This window comes from Gorilla gorilla, chromosome 5 (assembly GCF_029281585.2).
Source record: "Gorilla gorilla gorilla isolate KB3781 chromosome 5, NHGRI_mGorGor1-v2.1_pri, whole genome shotgun sequence".
Classification (NCBI taxonomy): Eukaryota; Metazoa; Chordata; class Mammalia; order Primates; family Hominidae; genus Gorilla; species Gorilla gorilla.
The window spans coordinates 65,571,677-65,587,264 of NC_073229.2; the positions used below are offsets into that span (position 1 = coordinate 65,571,677).

The window sequence follows — 15,588 nt, forward strand, 5'->3', positions numbered from 1 at the left end:
ATATATTGTGTGTGTGTGTATGTGTGCACACTCCATACAATATCATTTCCTGCTCAGACCTTTACAAAAATTGCTAAGAAACAGTAAATTGCACAGTTTGGCCTTCAACCTTTTAACCACCCCAGGGAGAAAGGAAGTGGCTCAAAGAGGGTAGCATGAGAAAACAGAGGAGAAAATGAAGGCTTGGATAATCTGCCAACCGAATAACTGAGTAATGACATAATTGGATCATTGAAAAAAATGTTAAAATTTTTACCAGTTATTAATTAGAGAATCATGCATGACCCTGGGAACTTGCTTTTTATTTTAAAACAGGAGCCACGATTATGAAATGGTTCAAGCTGGCTTATTCAGGTGTGCTGAGATCTCTACTGGTTTGCTTTTCAGATCCCTCGTGGTTCGAGAACAGAATGGCGTTAAATCACACTGCCCTGCCTCAGGACGAGCGCCTGCCCCATTACCTTCGAGATGGGGATCCTTTTGCTTCCAAACTTTCTTGGGAAGCGGATTTAGTGGCTGGCTTTTACCTAACAATAATTGGTAAGCTTCCTTAATTCTTCTGTGCAAAGGCTGCATTTAGACAATTCATGGGCTGATATGTTAATTTTGTGAAAGGATTCTGATACTTAAGTGGATAGTTTAGTGGAGGCGAAGAGTGGGGAAAGGCAGAAGATGGAATGGCATTATGGCATTCAATAAATGTTTCCTAGAAATGACTCTTTATTATCATTATTATTAGGAATAAAATTCAATTGATAATCCAAGAACTCACAGCAAAATTATTTATCCATTTCATTTTGGTTACTTTGGGAGTAGATTTACTTTCTGAATACCAAAATTAATGATAATGATATTTTATTTAAACAGAGTGCTTTTTAAATAATGTTTTTGACATAATCATAAGATTTTAGGTTGAGAATGGGCCTTAAAAATAATCTAGGTCAGTCTCCTGTTCTCACAACTGTGCAAAACTCAATTGTGCTATTGTGATATAGTGCTATAGTAATGGCAGAAACACTGAGTTTACTTCACCTAAAAGTAAAGTTGCATCAAAATAGCTAAGCCATTTTGGTGAGAGTTGAAAAATGTGTTGGTGATAAACAGAAGAAAGTCCGGGGTCAAAAGATTTTTGTGCATAATTGACGAAAGGGTGCACCTGCTTCTAGACTGCATGATCTCATTCATTCAGTAGCCACATGTGGCTTTTTCAAATTGAAAGTTGCTGTAGTGTAAATACTCACCAGATACTGAAGGCTCAGTACAAGAAAAAGTGGTATAAAATATCTCATTAATAATTTTAAAAAATTAAATATATGTTGAACATACAACATTTTAGGTATGTTAAGCTAAATAAAATATATTATTAAAATTAATTTACTGTAAATTTTAAATTTATAAAGTAAATTTTTACTTTGTAAATTTTTACTTTGTTTAATGTGGCTACCAGAGAATTTTAGAATCCATATGTGGCTCGCATTTCTGGCTTACATTACATTTATATTGGATAGCACTAATCTAGACAGTTAGGATTTAATTTAACCACCTATTTAAATTTAAGAAAAGAAACCATACTTTTCTTAAATTTAAAATTGTTGTTTTAAATTTGGGTGACCAGTGTGAAGGTGGGTTATGTCTTTAGGTTTGTTTGCCTTTAATTTTTTCAGATGTTGGGTCAAACTTGCTCTCTCTCTCTTTTCTCTTTGTTTCTATCTTTCTCTTCCACCCTTCTTCCCTCCCTCCCTTTCTCTCTTTTTCTCCCTCTCTCATCTATTTATTACTGGCTAAGAATTTCATTTAACCTCCTGAAAGTAGCAAAACTCATTAGAAAATACTTGATATCCCTCTATGGTCAGTACTTGAGGCAAAAGGAACTCATGTGATTCAACCAAATTCTGCTGTAAAGTGATTCCCTGGGTCTTTGTCTTTATTGTTGTTAGTGTTTTACTAGTTTAAATTCTGTTTCTTATAAATGAGTCCCTATCTCTTTTCAACATAAATATATATTGAGCGCCCACTCTTTGCCACTGTTTTAAGTTGCTGGGAATAGAGCAGAGAATAAAATGGGCAAACATTCTGCTGGAACAGAGACTATCTTATCTCTGTAAAATCCACATTGCATTTTTATTAAACTTAAGTACTTTCAATTAACAGAAAAGGCAGAAAAATAAGCAACTTGATCAATTGAATTTAGCATAGCTCCATCACTTTCAAGGAATGAATTAAAAAGTAACATCAACAACCTGACAAATCTCTCCAGACAACACAAAATAGAGAGGCCTATCAGTCCATTCCCAATCTTAAGCAGGGAGGATTGCAACCAGGGTGAGGAAATCAGGAGAATTTCCCACCTGATACACATGGAGTTGGAAGGAAAGTCCACAATCATATTCCAGTGGGTTTGCTGAGATGGAGCCAGAAAAACAGGTTCAAAAAGAGTCCCTGGACAGGGGGAGCTTCAGGAGGATCAGGGCACTGGGAGGTGGAGCCAATGGTATGTTAGAGAACAGTCACGCAGGGTGAGGAGAGGGGTCGACTGGAGGGGTTTGGACTCACCCTAGATGCACTTCTTGGACTTGGCCGTGTGTCTGGTTTTCACTCTCCTAGAATAGGCTAGTGTAGATGTTGCAAGATTCCTTTTTTTTTTGGACATAGAGTCTCACTCTGTCACCCAGGTTGGAGTGCAGTGGTGCGATCTCGGCTCACTGCAACCTCCACCTCCCAAGTTCAAGTGATTCTCGTGCCTCAACCTCCTGAGTAGCGGGGGCTACAGGTGTGCACCACCATGCTTGGCTAATTTTTGTGTTTTTTAGTAGAGACGGGGTTTCGCCCTGTTGGCCAGGCTGGTATTGAACTCCTGGCCTCAATTGATTTGCCCACCTCAGCCTCCCAAAGTGTTGGGATTACAGGCATGAGCCACCGCGCCTGGCCAAGATGTGTGTGTCCAGATTGCTTTTAAGGAGCCAGAGTGGAATAAACATTCTTGGTGGGCTTTGTTAAATACTAGAAGTCTTAAGAGACAATGGAAAGATAACAATTTAAATCTGAGTTTGAAATACAGGAGACATAAATTACAAACCCATTTTCTACCTTCCACACTTTTACTATCATTGTAAATACTAAGTTTATTAACAGTTAATATATATGATATTTTTGTATCCATAAATGATATAGGATTTGAGAATCTAAAAGTGTCCCCACTTTGGTCTTTATCTTCTTAATCTGGTTGTCTTTTCACTAATATTAAGAATAAATTTGCTTTTTCCTGACACTCATCTATAACATATATATATTGCTTATTAGAATAATTTACATGCAATGAATAGAGAGGTGACTATTTTTTGATAATGCTTTGGGCACTGGGTGAAACCTCATGAAGCAGGGTCAGTAAAGAAAATTTAAGGAAGGAAAAGTAAGAAAACAAATATTTTCAAAAGAGATGTAGACAGATGAAAGGTGTTTCAATGAGCCTTGTGTATCAAATGAAAATGGATACTTGTTTTTACTCTTTTTGGATACAAAGTAGGTGGCATTAAGTTTATACTTTTTCAAGCCACGTTTTCACATTTTGCTTTCCTAGCTGGTTTCCTTGAGTGAGACCTGTTTCATTTTAGTTGGTTTGCTCTGGAACTCCGTAATCTCTTTTATTTTTCTCTTCTTCTGCTTTATGAAAGCTAAAGAGGTTTTAATGGACCATTAAGCAGCACTGACTCCAGGGAGTCAGAATTTCCTAAGAGCACAATGCAGTTAGTTCCTGGTGGTTTCATACCATCAGCTGAATCACACATTTCTTTCTTTGCCCCCAAAATGAATTGTGGTGGAGAAGTAGAAATTAAAATAGAAAACTCTGGGTTTCTCCTGTTAATACTCTCCTTATTCCTTACTACTAAAGGCAGCTGTACCAGATTCTCATTTATACACAGCTACACTATGAAGCAAGAATTCCTGAAGAAATCTACTCTACATGTTAAGCTATGGAAGTAGGTGTATTCTTTTCTTAAATAAAGTCAGTAGGGATTGGGTCTTTTTGGATTTAAACTGGGTTTGTAAGAACTTTCGAACAGTTTCATTGTAATGCCAAAGGCAACTAGTCATTAATAAAAGGATATGAAAAAGTGGGAACACACTTATGGCATTGTTGGTAGGTTCGGTGGGTTGAGGGTCACTTTCTCTCCCCTTGGTGGGAGGGACAGTGCCCAGGTTCTCGATTGTCACCCACTTACCCTTGATATCTAGTCCAGTAGCAGCTGAAGGCTGTCCTATCTGCCAGACACTCAGTGTCCATGTCTCCCAAAGAGGCAAAAGTCCTGGGGCGTCTCTGGGAGATGTCCATTTTCTTGAAGGGAGTTATGCCAGTCATACCTGGCCTCTGCCTCTCCTGAACACTGGTGCTCCCTTAGGAGTTGACAGTGATACTGAAGGCACCTTCTTTGGTTGGCTTCATCTTCAGAATTTATCAAGAGCTAAGGGTTTAACCCTACTGATCAGAGGGAGGGAGTTCTATAAAGCCAATAATCTATAAAAATGGCTGAGGAAAGTACTCCACCCTGGGGGCCAGGACAAGAACTGACCATTGGGATTCCCACACTTTCCTGAGCCTCGCGGGGAAGTTAGCGATGCCTTTTTCTGGGTAAGTTCAGTCTTATAATCCCTGACTCCTGCCCCATTGGCCTGTCACTCACAACTCATGCTTTTTATTTCATCTTCTTAATTTAGATTTTTTTATTTAGAGTCCTCTCACTACCCTCTAAATCTATGGTGACCATTTTTGAAGTTGAGAAGTGTTTCATATCTGAGTGAACTCGAAATCTTAGTTTTAACGATGGGAATTTTTATTTTTCCTTGTAGGGATTCTGTCCACATTTGGAAATGGATATGTCCTTTACATGTCTTCTAGACGAAAGAAGAAGCTGAGACCCGCTGAAATAATGACTATCAATTTAGCAGTCTGTGATCTGGGGATTTCAGGTAACACAACCATGCTGTGTTTTCTTTGTGGGTTTAAACTACTCCCCATTCTAAAGTACTCACTGTCTCAAATGTCACCCCCTGACATCTCTTCCCTTCACATCTCCTTCCACTCTTTGCTTCACAAATCACCTTTCAGAGTTTTGTGGTAAGTCAATGGGGTGCTGTCCGGCTGACAAGATTATTCATTTAATATTTATTGAGTCTTTTCTGTGTGTCAGGCATGTTAGATGCTGAAGGCACAATTTGAAATAATATGTGATATCTCAGATGTCTCAAAGTGTAGTGGGCTAAATGATTCAGAAATCAGAAATCAGGAGGCAAATCCCAGGTCAATATTTTAAGCTTCTTTACACCTCTTCAACCCTTATGGAAGTCTGATTAAAATAAACATCAACAAAGGAATCTTGAAGGGTAAAGGACAGTTGAAGACAGTTGAAGGCAGTTGAGAGGTGAATGTAGGAAGAGGAAAGAGGTGCCCTGCTGATGATATATGTAATCATGACTTAGTGACATATCACAAGCATAGGAAGCTTCTGGTTCAGTGGTCCTCAAATGCAACTCACAAAATATCATCTGGGGAAGTTCTGTCAATTAAGTGGTTGAGAGTGTTACCTGGGCATCAGGATATTTAAAATGAGAATCTACAGGTATGTTAATGTGTGGCCAAAATTGAGAACCGCTGGCTTCTTTTTCACTTCTCTAATAACATGGCAAGGAGTTGGAAAAAAATTTCTCCTTCACTATAATTCAATTTAAAAAATATGAACCATTTTAAGTAAATCATTCTTCACTTTCTTCTATACAACTTCAGAGTTGCTTAGATGGACTCTAATCTGTCTTTGAATCCCAACATCTGCTATTTAGCTTATGGTTTTAGGCCATTAGAGTAGGGTAATTTGTTTGAACAGTACACAGCAGCTCCTCTTACCATTAGAAACTTGTTAGTAGTTTCCCGTCAAAAGCCTCCTTTAAAAAATGTTTTGTGTCTGGGCACAGTGGCTTGCACCTGTAATCCCAAAGCTTTGGGAGGCTGAGATGGGTATAAAGTTTGAGGCCAGGAGTTCAAGATCAGCCTGGGCAATGTAATGGGACTTCATCTCTACAAAACAAATTTATCCTTGAAGTCTGGGTATTGGGTAAAACTAAGCAAAACAAATAAAAAATAGCTGGGCACTTGATCAAGTTCAGGAGTTCAAGGCTGCAGTGAGCTATGGTACTAGCACTGCACTCCAGCCTGGGTGAAAAAGCAAGACCTTAATTTAAAAAAAAAGAGTTTTCCGATATTTGTTTCTCTCTTCATAAGTGGATTTTTCTGCCGATCTCTGAAAATAAGGCTCAATAATAATCCTCCGCATTCTGAGTCACTCTTGAGCACACAGCAGATGTGTGCTTACTCCGAGTTTGGATGGTCTTGGTTATCTGGGAAGGCTTTATTCAGTATGGACCTGCATAAACATTATGAACGCTTATGGTGAATTCACATGCACATTAAGAAGAGCATGACATGCCTGGTTTTGTGAAAATAAACAGGACGAACCCCAGGGGATTTGTGAGGCTGCAAAATGGCTGCCATTTTTACCTGTTGCCACGCGATGGCGGTGTCGCAACAGGAACGGTAGCTTTCCCGGCCAGCTCGCCTCGCGGGCCCCTAAGGTGCTCTACCTGGTATTGAGCGTAACATGCCTGAATGAAACATGTCATTCCAGCTACATCCTTCATCGGTGAATAATAGCAGGCTCATTGCTGAACTAGACTAGGCTTGAATAAAAATGTCTTTAATTGGCCTGGTGCGTTGAAATATGCTCTCAGCCAAGCAAGTCGGCTCTAGAATGGTGCAAACCACCTCATCACTCTGCTTATGTCTTCAGAGTAATTCACCAGAAACCACTTTCTTTCATACAACAGCTTTCACTAACCCAGATCGTTTTTTTCAACTTTGGAGCATCTATAATACATTTTCCCTTCCAATAAACGTTAAAACTTTGCCTGCTTTATTTTTTTCTTGCTCAGCTATATTCCATTATAAGCACCTCCTGGAGGCCAGATGTATGGCATCTATGCAACCAATACTTGTTGACTAAATATGAAGGGCTCCCAGTCGTGTGTATTATATACACGTGTTATATTAGGATAACCTCTTAGGATAAAGTCGTGTTATATTAGGATAACCTGGGGGGGGGTGGTGTTAAAAATATGTATAATGCCTGAACTCACTCCAGATAAATAACAATATTGGGAGGTTTGTGGGGAGGGATGGAACCCTGGATGTTGATATTTCAAAGCAAAGCAAAACGATCCGTCCAGCGATTCTAACGTGCAGCCGGGTTCTGGAAACATTCTACAAAGTGGAAGAGAGAGAGACATTCTAGATGACACCCCAAAGTTTAATCCAAAGCTCTACTGAAGAAGGAAGCCTGAAATCGCTTTTGCTTATCAGGATCCCAGGCACAACAGATGTAATCTTACTCCATCCTGTCACTTTCACTTGTCTTTTTGCTGCCTTTAGCACCCACCTGGCTGACACCTACCTCAAGCCTTTTAGTTTGCTGTTTCCTCTGCCTCTAATCCTTTCCCTCCAGAAGTTTATTTGACTTCTTTCCCACTGATTTAGGTATCTACCTAAATGTCACATCTCAGAGAAGTCTTCCTTAATGTCTTTATGTAAAACAACAGTTTCCGTCTACCTGCTTTCTCTGCTTTATTTTCCTTCATTGTACTAATCACTACCTTTCTGTCATACCACATCTTATATTACAAATTTAGGTGTTTTTTTTTTGTCTGCTTTACCTGTTAGAAAATAAACTTGTCAGTCTTGATCTCCACTTTGTCCTCTAGCACCTAGCTCTGTGTTTCTTACATACCAGGCATTGAAAAATTTGTTGTTGAATGGAAAAAACCCCCACAAACCTAAATAGCTATTTTACACTCCATTTCCTTGTGGACTCATTGGAATTACGAGGCTGTCATATGAGGGCACCTAGTCCAGCAAGCTGAAAGATGGCACTAACCATCTAGACAACTAGAGGAGATGTGTGTCTAGATTGCAGAAGGCATTCAGTAAATATGTGTTGATTCACCGAACTAACAGGAACTCCTGAATACTTTTGTATACCATAGAGGAACACACCTGGGAGAGCTGGGAGCTAGCACCTGCAGGCTGTGAATGTCAGTTACTTGGCTTTCCTAAAACATTAAGGTTAGGGAACCTTCTTTTGTGATGTAGATCAGTTAGAGGTTTGAAGAGCTTCCTCAGTACTTTTTTTTTTTTTTGTGGGGGGTGTGGTGAGGACTGAATAGGGAGGGCTACAGGTTATGATGTAAAAGTAGAAGAATGCTTTCTAGAAAGTGAAAAAAAAATTCTAATGGAGGGCCAAGGAATAAATAGTTTAAATCCCAGAAATCTGGATCTGGTTGTAAACAGCTTGGACCTCACATTTACTGAAATAGCTGTACCGTATTTGAATAAGATATAACTTAACAGAAGAAGAAAAAAAGAAACAACTGAAACAGAAGGAAATGTGGAAATCTGGTTCTAACCTTAACAAAAAGGATTTTAAAATAAAATTCCTGAACAATTTTTTTAAAACAGTGAATTTTTTTCTTTGAAAAAGAGCATGACTTAGAAGCTGAATATATAAAACAGGTGAAAAAATTATCTTTCCTGATTGACAGAAGGTGGAGCATGGAACCTTGGTTGCTTAATATTTCTTTCCCTAAATGACCTACCTACTTCCCCTTCAGGGGACACTCTCTCTCTCTTTCTCTCTCTCTGTGTCTCTCTCTCATAGAGGAGCTCCATGAATCCTCTCTGGTCTAGGCATGAACACATGAAAATTGCTGGGCTATGTAATTATCCTCCCTCCTTCACCTCCCCCATCCTATTGCTTTCCTGTGAATACTCAACTTTCTGGGGTTTCTTAAGGACTTTTTATTCATTGATAGTAACAAGGAAATAGTAAAAGACTAAATATGTTCTATTTTTTAAATAAATAAAAGGACAAATTCACATTTCAGAGAAAGTTGTCTACATCATTCTTTAAAATGTGTTTGAAACTCACACTTTCTTTCTCTAGTGCTCTTTATAATCTTTATTCTCCAGGGTGCTATTAAACCTCCTCCTTTCCTATATTCACAGTAGCTAGTTCACTGCTTCTCTAATTAAGGCTTTCTCTGATATATAACCTCTCTCTTTCCCCTCCCAAACTCTTTCATAGACACTTAACTCCTAAAGTACAAGGTTATCTTGGGGTGTTAGAAACCATATTCCTCCTAGAAGGATGCAGCTTCCAAAAGAAAGAAAAAAAACAAATTCCCCTTTTCATTATAAGGAATCTCATGCCTTATACAGGTTCTAAAAGGCCCCACTTGGAGGAGGATGAGGTGGAAGGAAATCACTGTTTTGCATATTATTTTTGTCTTTTTCCTCTTTTTCTTCATTTTCTCTTTCTCCATCTCTTCTTTCCTCTATTCATTGAGACAATTTTCTGGAAGTTTTATTATTAAGAAAAGTTGCATTGGTCCCAGGAACGTAAGTATGTTTCAAAAACAAATCTATTAATAACCAGCATTAACTGATTCAATGAGAAAAAATGTTATGATCATCTCAGTAGATGCTGAAAAAGCATTTAATAAAACTTAACATCTATTTCTGGTAAAAAAAAAAAATCTTAACAGACTAGTGTGAGAAAGAGCTTCTCTAGAATAGAAAAGTTGTGCTTGAAGAGGGTATTTTCTCTCAGAGATTTTATTCATTTCCCCTTTCTCTAAGCCTTCGAATGAAAGACTGCAACAAAATGTTAAAAGTGACCAGATCGTTGTCACTGGCTACTAGTATCATGTCTGTAATTCCTGAAGCCAGGTCTCTTTGAGACAGTTTTTTCAAAAGTAATAATTACTTTAAAGTTTTCCTTCTATATCCTTTCACTGTCTTTAGCTATTGGGATGACTGAAAGTCCTCTCTGGGTAGCTTCAAACTGAGTTTATTCATAGATAACTGCTGAACTTTTATTAATCTAGGAAATCTGTGTAATCAAGGGTGTGTGTGTGCATTCACATGTGTCCCCGTGCTTTAGGGGAGGAGGTTCAGGTGAGTTGAGGTAGGTGGGGAAATAGTAACCAGAGGAACCTCTGTTGACAAGTCACTTGGTGCTCTAGTTGTAGGCAAGCCGTTCACCATCATCTCTTGCTTTTGTCACCGCTGGGTGTTTGGCTGGATCGGCTGCCGCTGGTATGGATGGGCTGGATTTTTCTTTGGCTGTGGAAGCCTTATCACCATGACTGCTGTCAGCCTGGATCGATATTTGAAAATCTGCTATTTATCTTATGGTAAGTTGGCAGGTTTCTCATTCCCTGACAGTTAAAGCTAGGTGGATTGAGTGTTAGAACTGTACATATTTTATGCAGGTAATAAACAAAGATTATGAATAACCTCAGAGATCAAGAATATTTCTATTTATAGCCTATCGTCTTGTTCTGACATGTTTAAGGATTTTAACCTATGTCAAAGTAGATTTCTTTTAATACATATTTTATAGCAATGTCTGGTGTTTGGTTATAATGCTTTAAAAATATCATTTTCTTGTATAGTGTGTAAGCTTCCATCATGTTTCCCATGCAAACAAAAGAAATAAAGTGCATCGAAAGGGTGTTAAGTTCAAGATGTTTAGCTCATTCCCCACCTAGTAAGTGTAATTATAAGAAAAGCTGTTTAAGATTCTCCCTTAGGACTCACGCTCCCTGTGATTTCAGAGATAAGGAATTCCAAAAAGTTCACCTCCAAGTTAGAGTCATGTAGCTGTTTCTGCATGAAAGGACACACATGTAGAAATATCACTCAACATATTTTTTTTGTGGTGTTGGTTGGTAGAAAGATGAGTGATTACAAGAATTGGTGAATCAGCAGAAAATAAGTTTCCAGGGCCTAAATATATGTTTTTTAATGATTAGACCATTCTACAGGTTAAAAATAATTTCTACTACTTTTGTTTGTTGGAGCTGTCGGAATTTATCAAACCTGAAAGAATTGCATTTGGGTCTTTAAGTTTAATGTTGAGAACCAGGCACAACCAAGGAACAGTACTGACTTCCTCTGGATAAAGTTGCTTTGATTGTCAATCTGTCAATTAGAGTGGTTGTGATGGACGACAGACTGTGGTGTCAGAGCAGGGCCTGGAGACTGAGGTGGGAAAAATCAAGTTGACCTGACACTGTCAATGTGGTAGAATTTCCCTTTGTATTGTTATAGTTTACATCCCCAAACTCCAAAGAATCCATGCTTGGGTGGGTGGGAGGCGGGGGCTTGTGAGCCATTCTCTTCATCATCCAGCACTACGTTTTTTTTTTTTTTTTTTTTTTTTAAAGTTTACATCTCCTTTTTTAAACATTTAAAACTTCCAATAGAAATAGCTTGAATCAAAATTTCCAGTAAGATATAAAATATACAACTATACATATTCTGTGTGACGTCAACATCTAATTCTTTCTATAGACTTATTTTTGTTCATACCAAAGAGATTTTAAATTTAACTATAGATTTTATAGATAAGAAGGCAAAAAAGTTAAACTTCCTGAGAGTGTTTGAGGAATACTAAACCCTGATACCTCTGTTTTTAAATATTTTCTTGAGTTTAGGCTTTGTCAGTTAAAGAGATGATGCCGCCCACTGCCAGGATCATTGCAGGTCGTAACTCCATATGTGGGAAATGTGTATATTTTCCAGCTTCTTCTAAGGTTGAACCTCAGTAGTGTGGTTTCATCATTTAATCTGATGCACTATTAAACCCTCCACACAGCGTCCCAGAATGTTGGAATTAGAAGGTCGCTTGGGGACGTGTAGACTTTTCTCCCATGTAACGTGGTAAACTGTTTTAAGGCATCCCTGAGAGATGACCACTTGGCCTCTTCTTGAATAATTCCAGTGACCAGTGACGGGGAGCTTACTACTGCACAAGGCAGCCCATTCTCTGATTGGTCTGCTCTCATTGTTACAATGTTATTCCTTATATTAAGACAAAACTGCCTCCCAGTAACCTCCACCCATTGGTCCTAGTTCTGACTTCTGGAGCAACACAGAACCAATCTACTAATCTACTCCCTCCTGTACTTGACAGCCTTTCACCATACTGGAATGTAAGTATAAAACACCTCACAAGTAACCCTAACCATAAATGCTTATACGTATGCCTATGCACATTCCCATGAATATATGTGATTACCTGTGCCAATGTTTTATCAGTTTTAGTGGAGAAACAAGAGCTGACTTATATTGTGGCTACATGATTGCCACCCCTATCTGGTTGGGCATGAAATTTGCATTTCATGACACAAAATGCCATGTATTTGAAAAAAATGGAGACAATAGAGTATAGAAACAATCTGTTATCTTTCTTATTAGCGCTAAATGAGATACACTTACACAGAAGTAAAACATTCATGTTAATATAGCACTTTCTAGTTTGCAAAGCAGGCCCCTTACATTATTTTATTTAACCCATATGCAATATAGTCTTGCATGCACAAGGTCAGTCAAAGACTAGACATAGAAGAATTAGGCCTGACCGACTTTCCAAACCTCACATTGCAGTAAGCAGAGGCAGGCCCTGAGTCTATATTGAAGTAATCATTTAGCTTTTGTTGAATATATTTTGATATTTCTTCTCTGCTAACACAAAACCAAGGCAGTAAAGAGTCACTTTCCTGGCCCTCTTCGTTCGAGGTGATGAGTGAGGTGTGAAGGTAATTTCCTGTGGAGGCTGCTGCACTAAATCAGGCCGACCTGTCTTTGGTGGTTGTGTTGAATTCTGAAAATGATCACTAGTGCTTTACAGCTTTTCTTAGATGACTGCACTATTTCCTCCGCTTGGAATTCTCTTTTGGTTAACAGAAACTAGTGCTGAAAAACGGAGTTCATTTTTTGTCTTCCTGAAAATATCTTCGCAGAATTACTTTGCAGAACATGATGCAACCTACCTAGATTCTCTGCCTCTCCCGCTGTGGCTGTGTGAGCGCGATTGTTGTGTGAATGACGTTTGAAGATTCCAAACCTGCTGCACAAATTACTAAACACAGTCAAGGACTTTAATCTCAAACCATAGTGTCATGATCACGAGCCACCAAGCCCCTTCCACAAGTTCTTAGGAAGCCAGATAAGACTAGCAACACAAAAGCTGTTAGCAGGAAGGGCGTTTTAAAGACGCAAGCCATGTTTTGTGCTTCCTCACCTCCCAGAAGGATTTTCCCTGGATGATCCACTAACACACCCTTTCCGAGATGTTTTCTCAAGGGCCTCCATTGTCTTCAGCATCCTCTCATCTCTTTCCTGTCCCTTTTCCCAGCTGTTGTCACTTCTCCCTCCCAAAGCTCCCAGATGCCTAGAGAAAACCTTCCAATTGTGTTCTCCTGGAGAAAGGCCCAAGCTCTGGAACTTTTTTCCGTTTACTCCACTCTCCCTCAGGCTTCAGTTATCTGCCCAGGTCTCCCAGAAATCAATGGAATAAATCTTTGGAGGTGGAATTTGACATATCGAGGGGAGGTATCTGGGTGTAGGGCAGATTACATCCGGGTAATGCTTTTCTTCCGCCTCCAGGGGTTTGGCTGAAAAGAAAGCACGCCTACATCTGCCTGGCAGCCATCTGGGCCTATGCTTCCTTCTGGACCACCATGCCCTTGGTAGGTCTGGGGGACTACGTACCTGAGCCCTTCGGAACCTCGTGCACCCTGGACTGGTGGCTGGCCCAGGCCTCGGTAGGGGGCCAGGTTTTCATCCTGAACATCCTCTTCTTCTGCCTCTTGCTCCCAACGGCTGTGATCGTGTTCTCCTACGTAAAGATCATTGCCAAGGTTAAGTCCTCTTCCAAAGAAGTAGCTCATTTCGACAGTCGGATCCATAGCAGCCATGTGCTGGAAATGAAACTGACAAAGGTAAGTGCACTAATATTTTACACGTGTTTTCTGACTACTTACAACTTCATAGGGTACAAAGGATAGGGAACGTTGGAGACTGAGAGAACTTAGAATCTCTATTCTTTACGTAATTCTGAACTTCGTTGATGATTGACTAAGCCTTTCTTTGTGGTATCTCTCTCCTCTTTCTGTCTCTGTTCCCCCACTTCTCTCTTCTCTCTCTCTCTCTCTCTCTCTCACACACACACACACACACACACACACACACACATTTTTAATATCTACCAAATTTGTATAACCCATCAATTTGGGGCTTATCTGCTCTGCTGAATAGGGTACTATTGATTCATATTCATTATTTCAGTAATAAGAATAACTTTTATGAATCATACAATGCCTCACAGTATTTTCTGTGTTGCGTGGACTTTGGGACATCATTAGGGACATTCTACCACTTGAATTATTTATAGAGTAAGACTTTACCATGTGTGCTTTCCCATGGGAAGCTTCTGTTATGAACACGAGCAGTTTCTGCAGGCTTGAGTACCTTGGTAAACGGTAGTTTCAGAGGTGACAGTTCTTTAGGTATTGTGGAGTAAGGAAAAGAACAAGACTAGAGTTTAATCCCATCACCAGTACCTGCCAAGTTTGTGACCTAGAACTAGATATTTAGCTTTCTTGAATACCTATTTCCTCACTTGCATAACAGGAATAGTGATATCTGTCTCATTGGGTTACGGTGGGGATTCAAAGAGATAAAGTATATTATTCTGTCATCTGGTGCATAGAAGGTGTTAGAGCAACCATGGTTTCTCCTTTTTCCTTATGCCTGTTAGGAATTACTGGTAAAGTCTAAAGCAGTGGTCTTCACATGTTCGTGATTTTTTTGCCCTTGTACTGAAAAAATATTTTCCAACACATGCCCTCAATATAAATGACATACAGGTAATACCATCAAGCTTTGTATTAAATATTATCACCCCCTAATTTAACCCCCCAATTTTTGTCTTCTATTTTAAAGATAAAAATAAAGGTAGATTGAAGTTATAATTATTTCTTCCTGTATCCCAATCAATCATGTTGATTGGTATCCTACCCTCAAGTATTCTCATGTTCACTTTGGAGACCACTAGTCTCAGGGACCCAGAGAAACACAGTTCCCCCCAGATAAGAGATGGCTTTTTAGTAAGTCAGAGACTTGGTTCTGGTAATATGCCTCTCTCCAAATTGCAGAATTTTTGGAGTTATACAAAGATCTCTTGGTTGCATATTGTATTAGTCTGCTGTCACACTGCTAATGAAGATGTACCCAAGATGGGATAATTTATAAAGGAAAGAGATTTAATTGACTCACAATTCCACATGGCTGAGGAGGCCTAGCAATCATGGCAGAAGGCAAACGAAGAGCAAAGTCATGTCTTATATGGTGGCAGGCAAGAGAGCATGTGCAGGGGAACTCCCTTTTATAGAACCATCAGATCTTGTGAGACTTATTCACTATCATGAGAACAGTATGGGAAAGTCCTGCCCCCATGATTCGATTACCTCTCACTGGGTCCCTGCCATGACACATGAGCATTATGGGAGCTACAATTCAAGATGAGATCTGGGTGGGGGGACAGCCAAACCATATCACATACTGTGAGCTAGATTCCTGACGGCTCCAGTTGACTGTTATGCTCCAACTCTACATGCCAAGTAGAGGAAGCTTTGAGGGAT

The 15,588-nt window shown here is 39.3% G+C and overlaps 1 protein-coding gene across 2 annotated transcripts in view; it reads left to right on the plus strand.

Moving 5' to 3' along the window:
• Nucleotides 1-375: 375 nt before the first annotated feature.
• Nucleotides 376-15,588, plus strand: part of OPN5 (opsin 5) — a 44,345-nt gene continuing 29,132 nt past the window's right edge. Inside the window, exons 1-4 of one of the 2 annotated variants that reach the window (XM_063707653.1) lie at nt 376-540; nt 4,846-4,965; nt 10,123-10,293; nt 13,553-13,887. In XM_063707653.1, coding sequence (XP_063563723.1) covers nt 411-540; nt 4,846-4,965; nt 10,123-10,293; nt 13,553-13,887 — 756 coding nt within the window. In that variant the 5' untranslated portion in view covers nt 376-410. The remainder of the gene's footprint in view (nt 541-4,845; nt 4,966-10,122; nt 10,294-13,552; nt 13,888-15,588) is intronic. The other variant, XM_063707652.1, reaches the window with a different exon arrangement.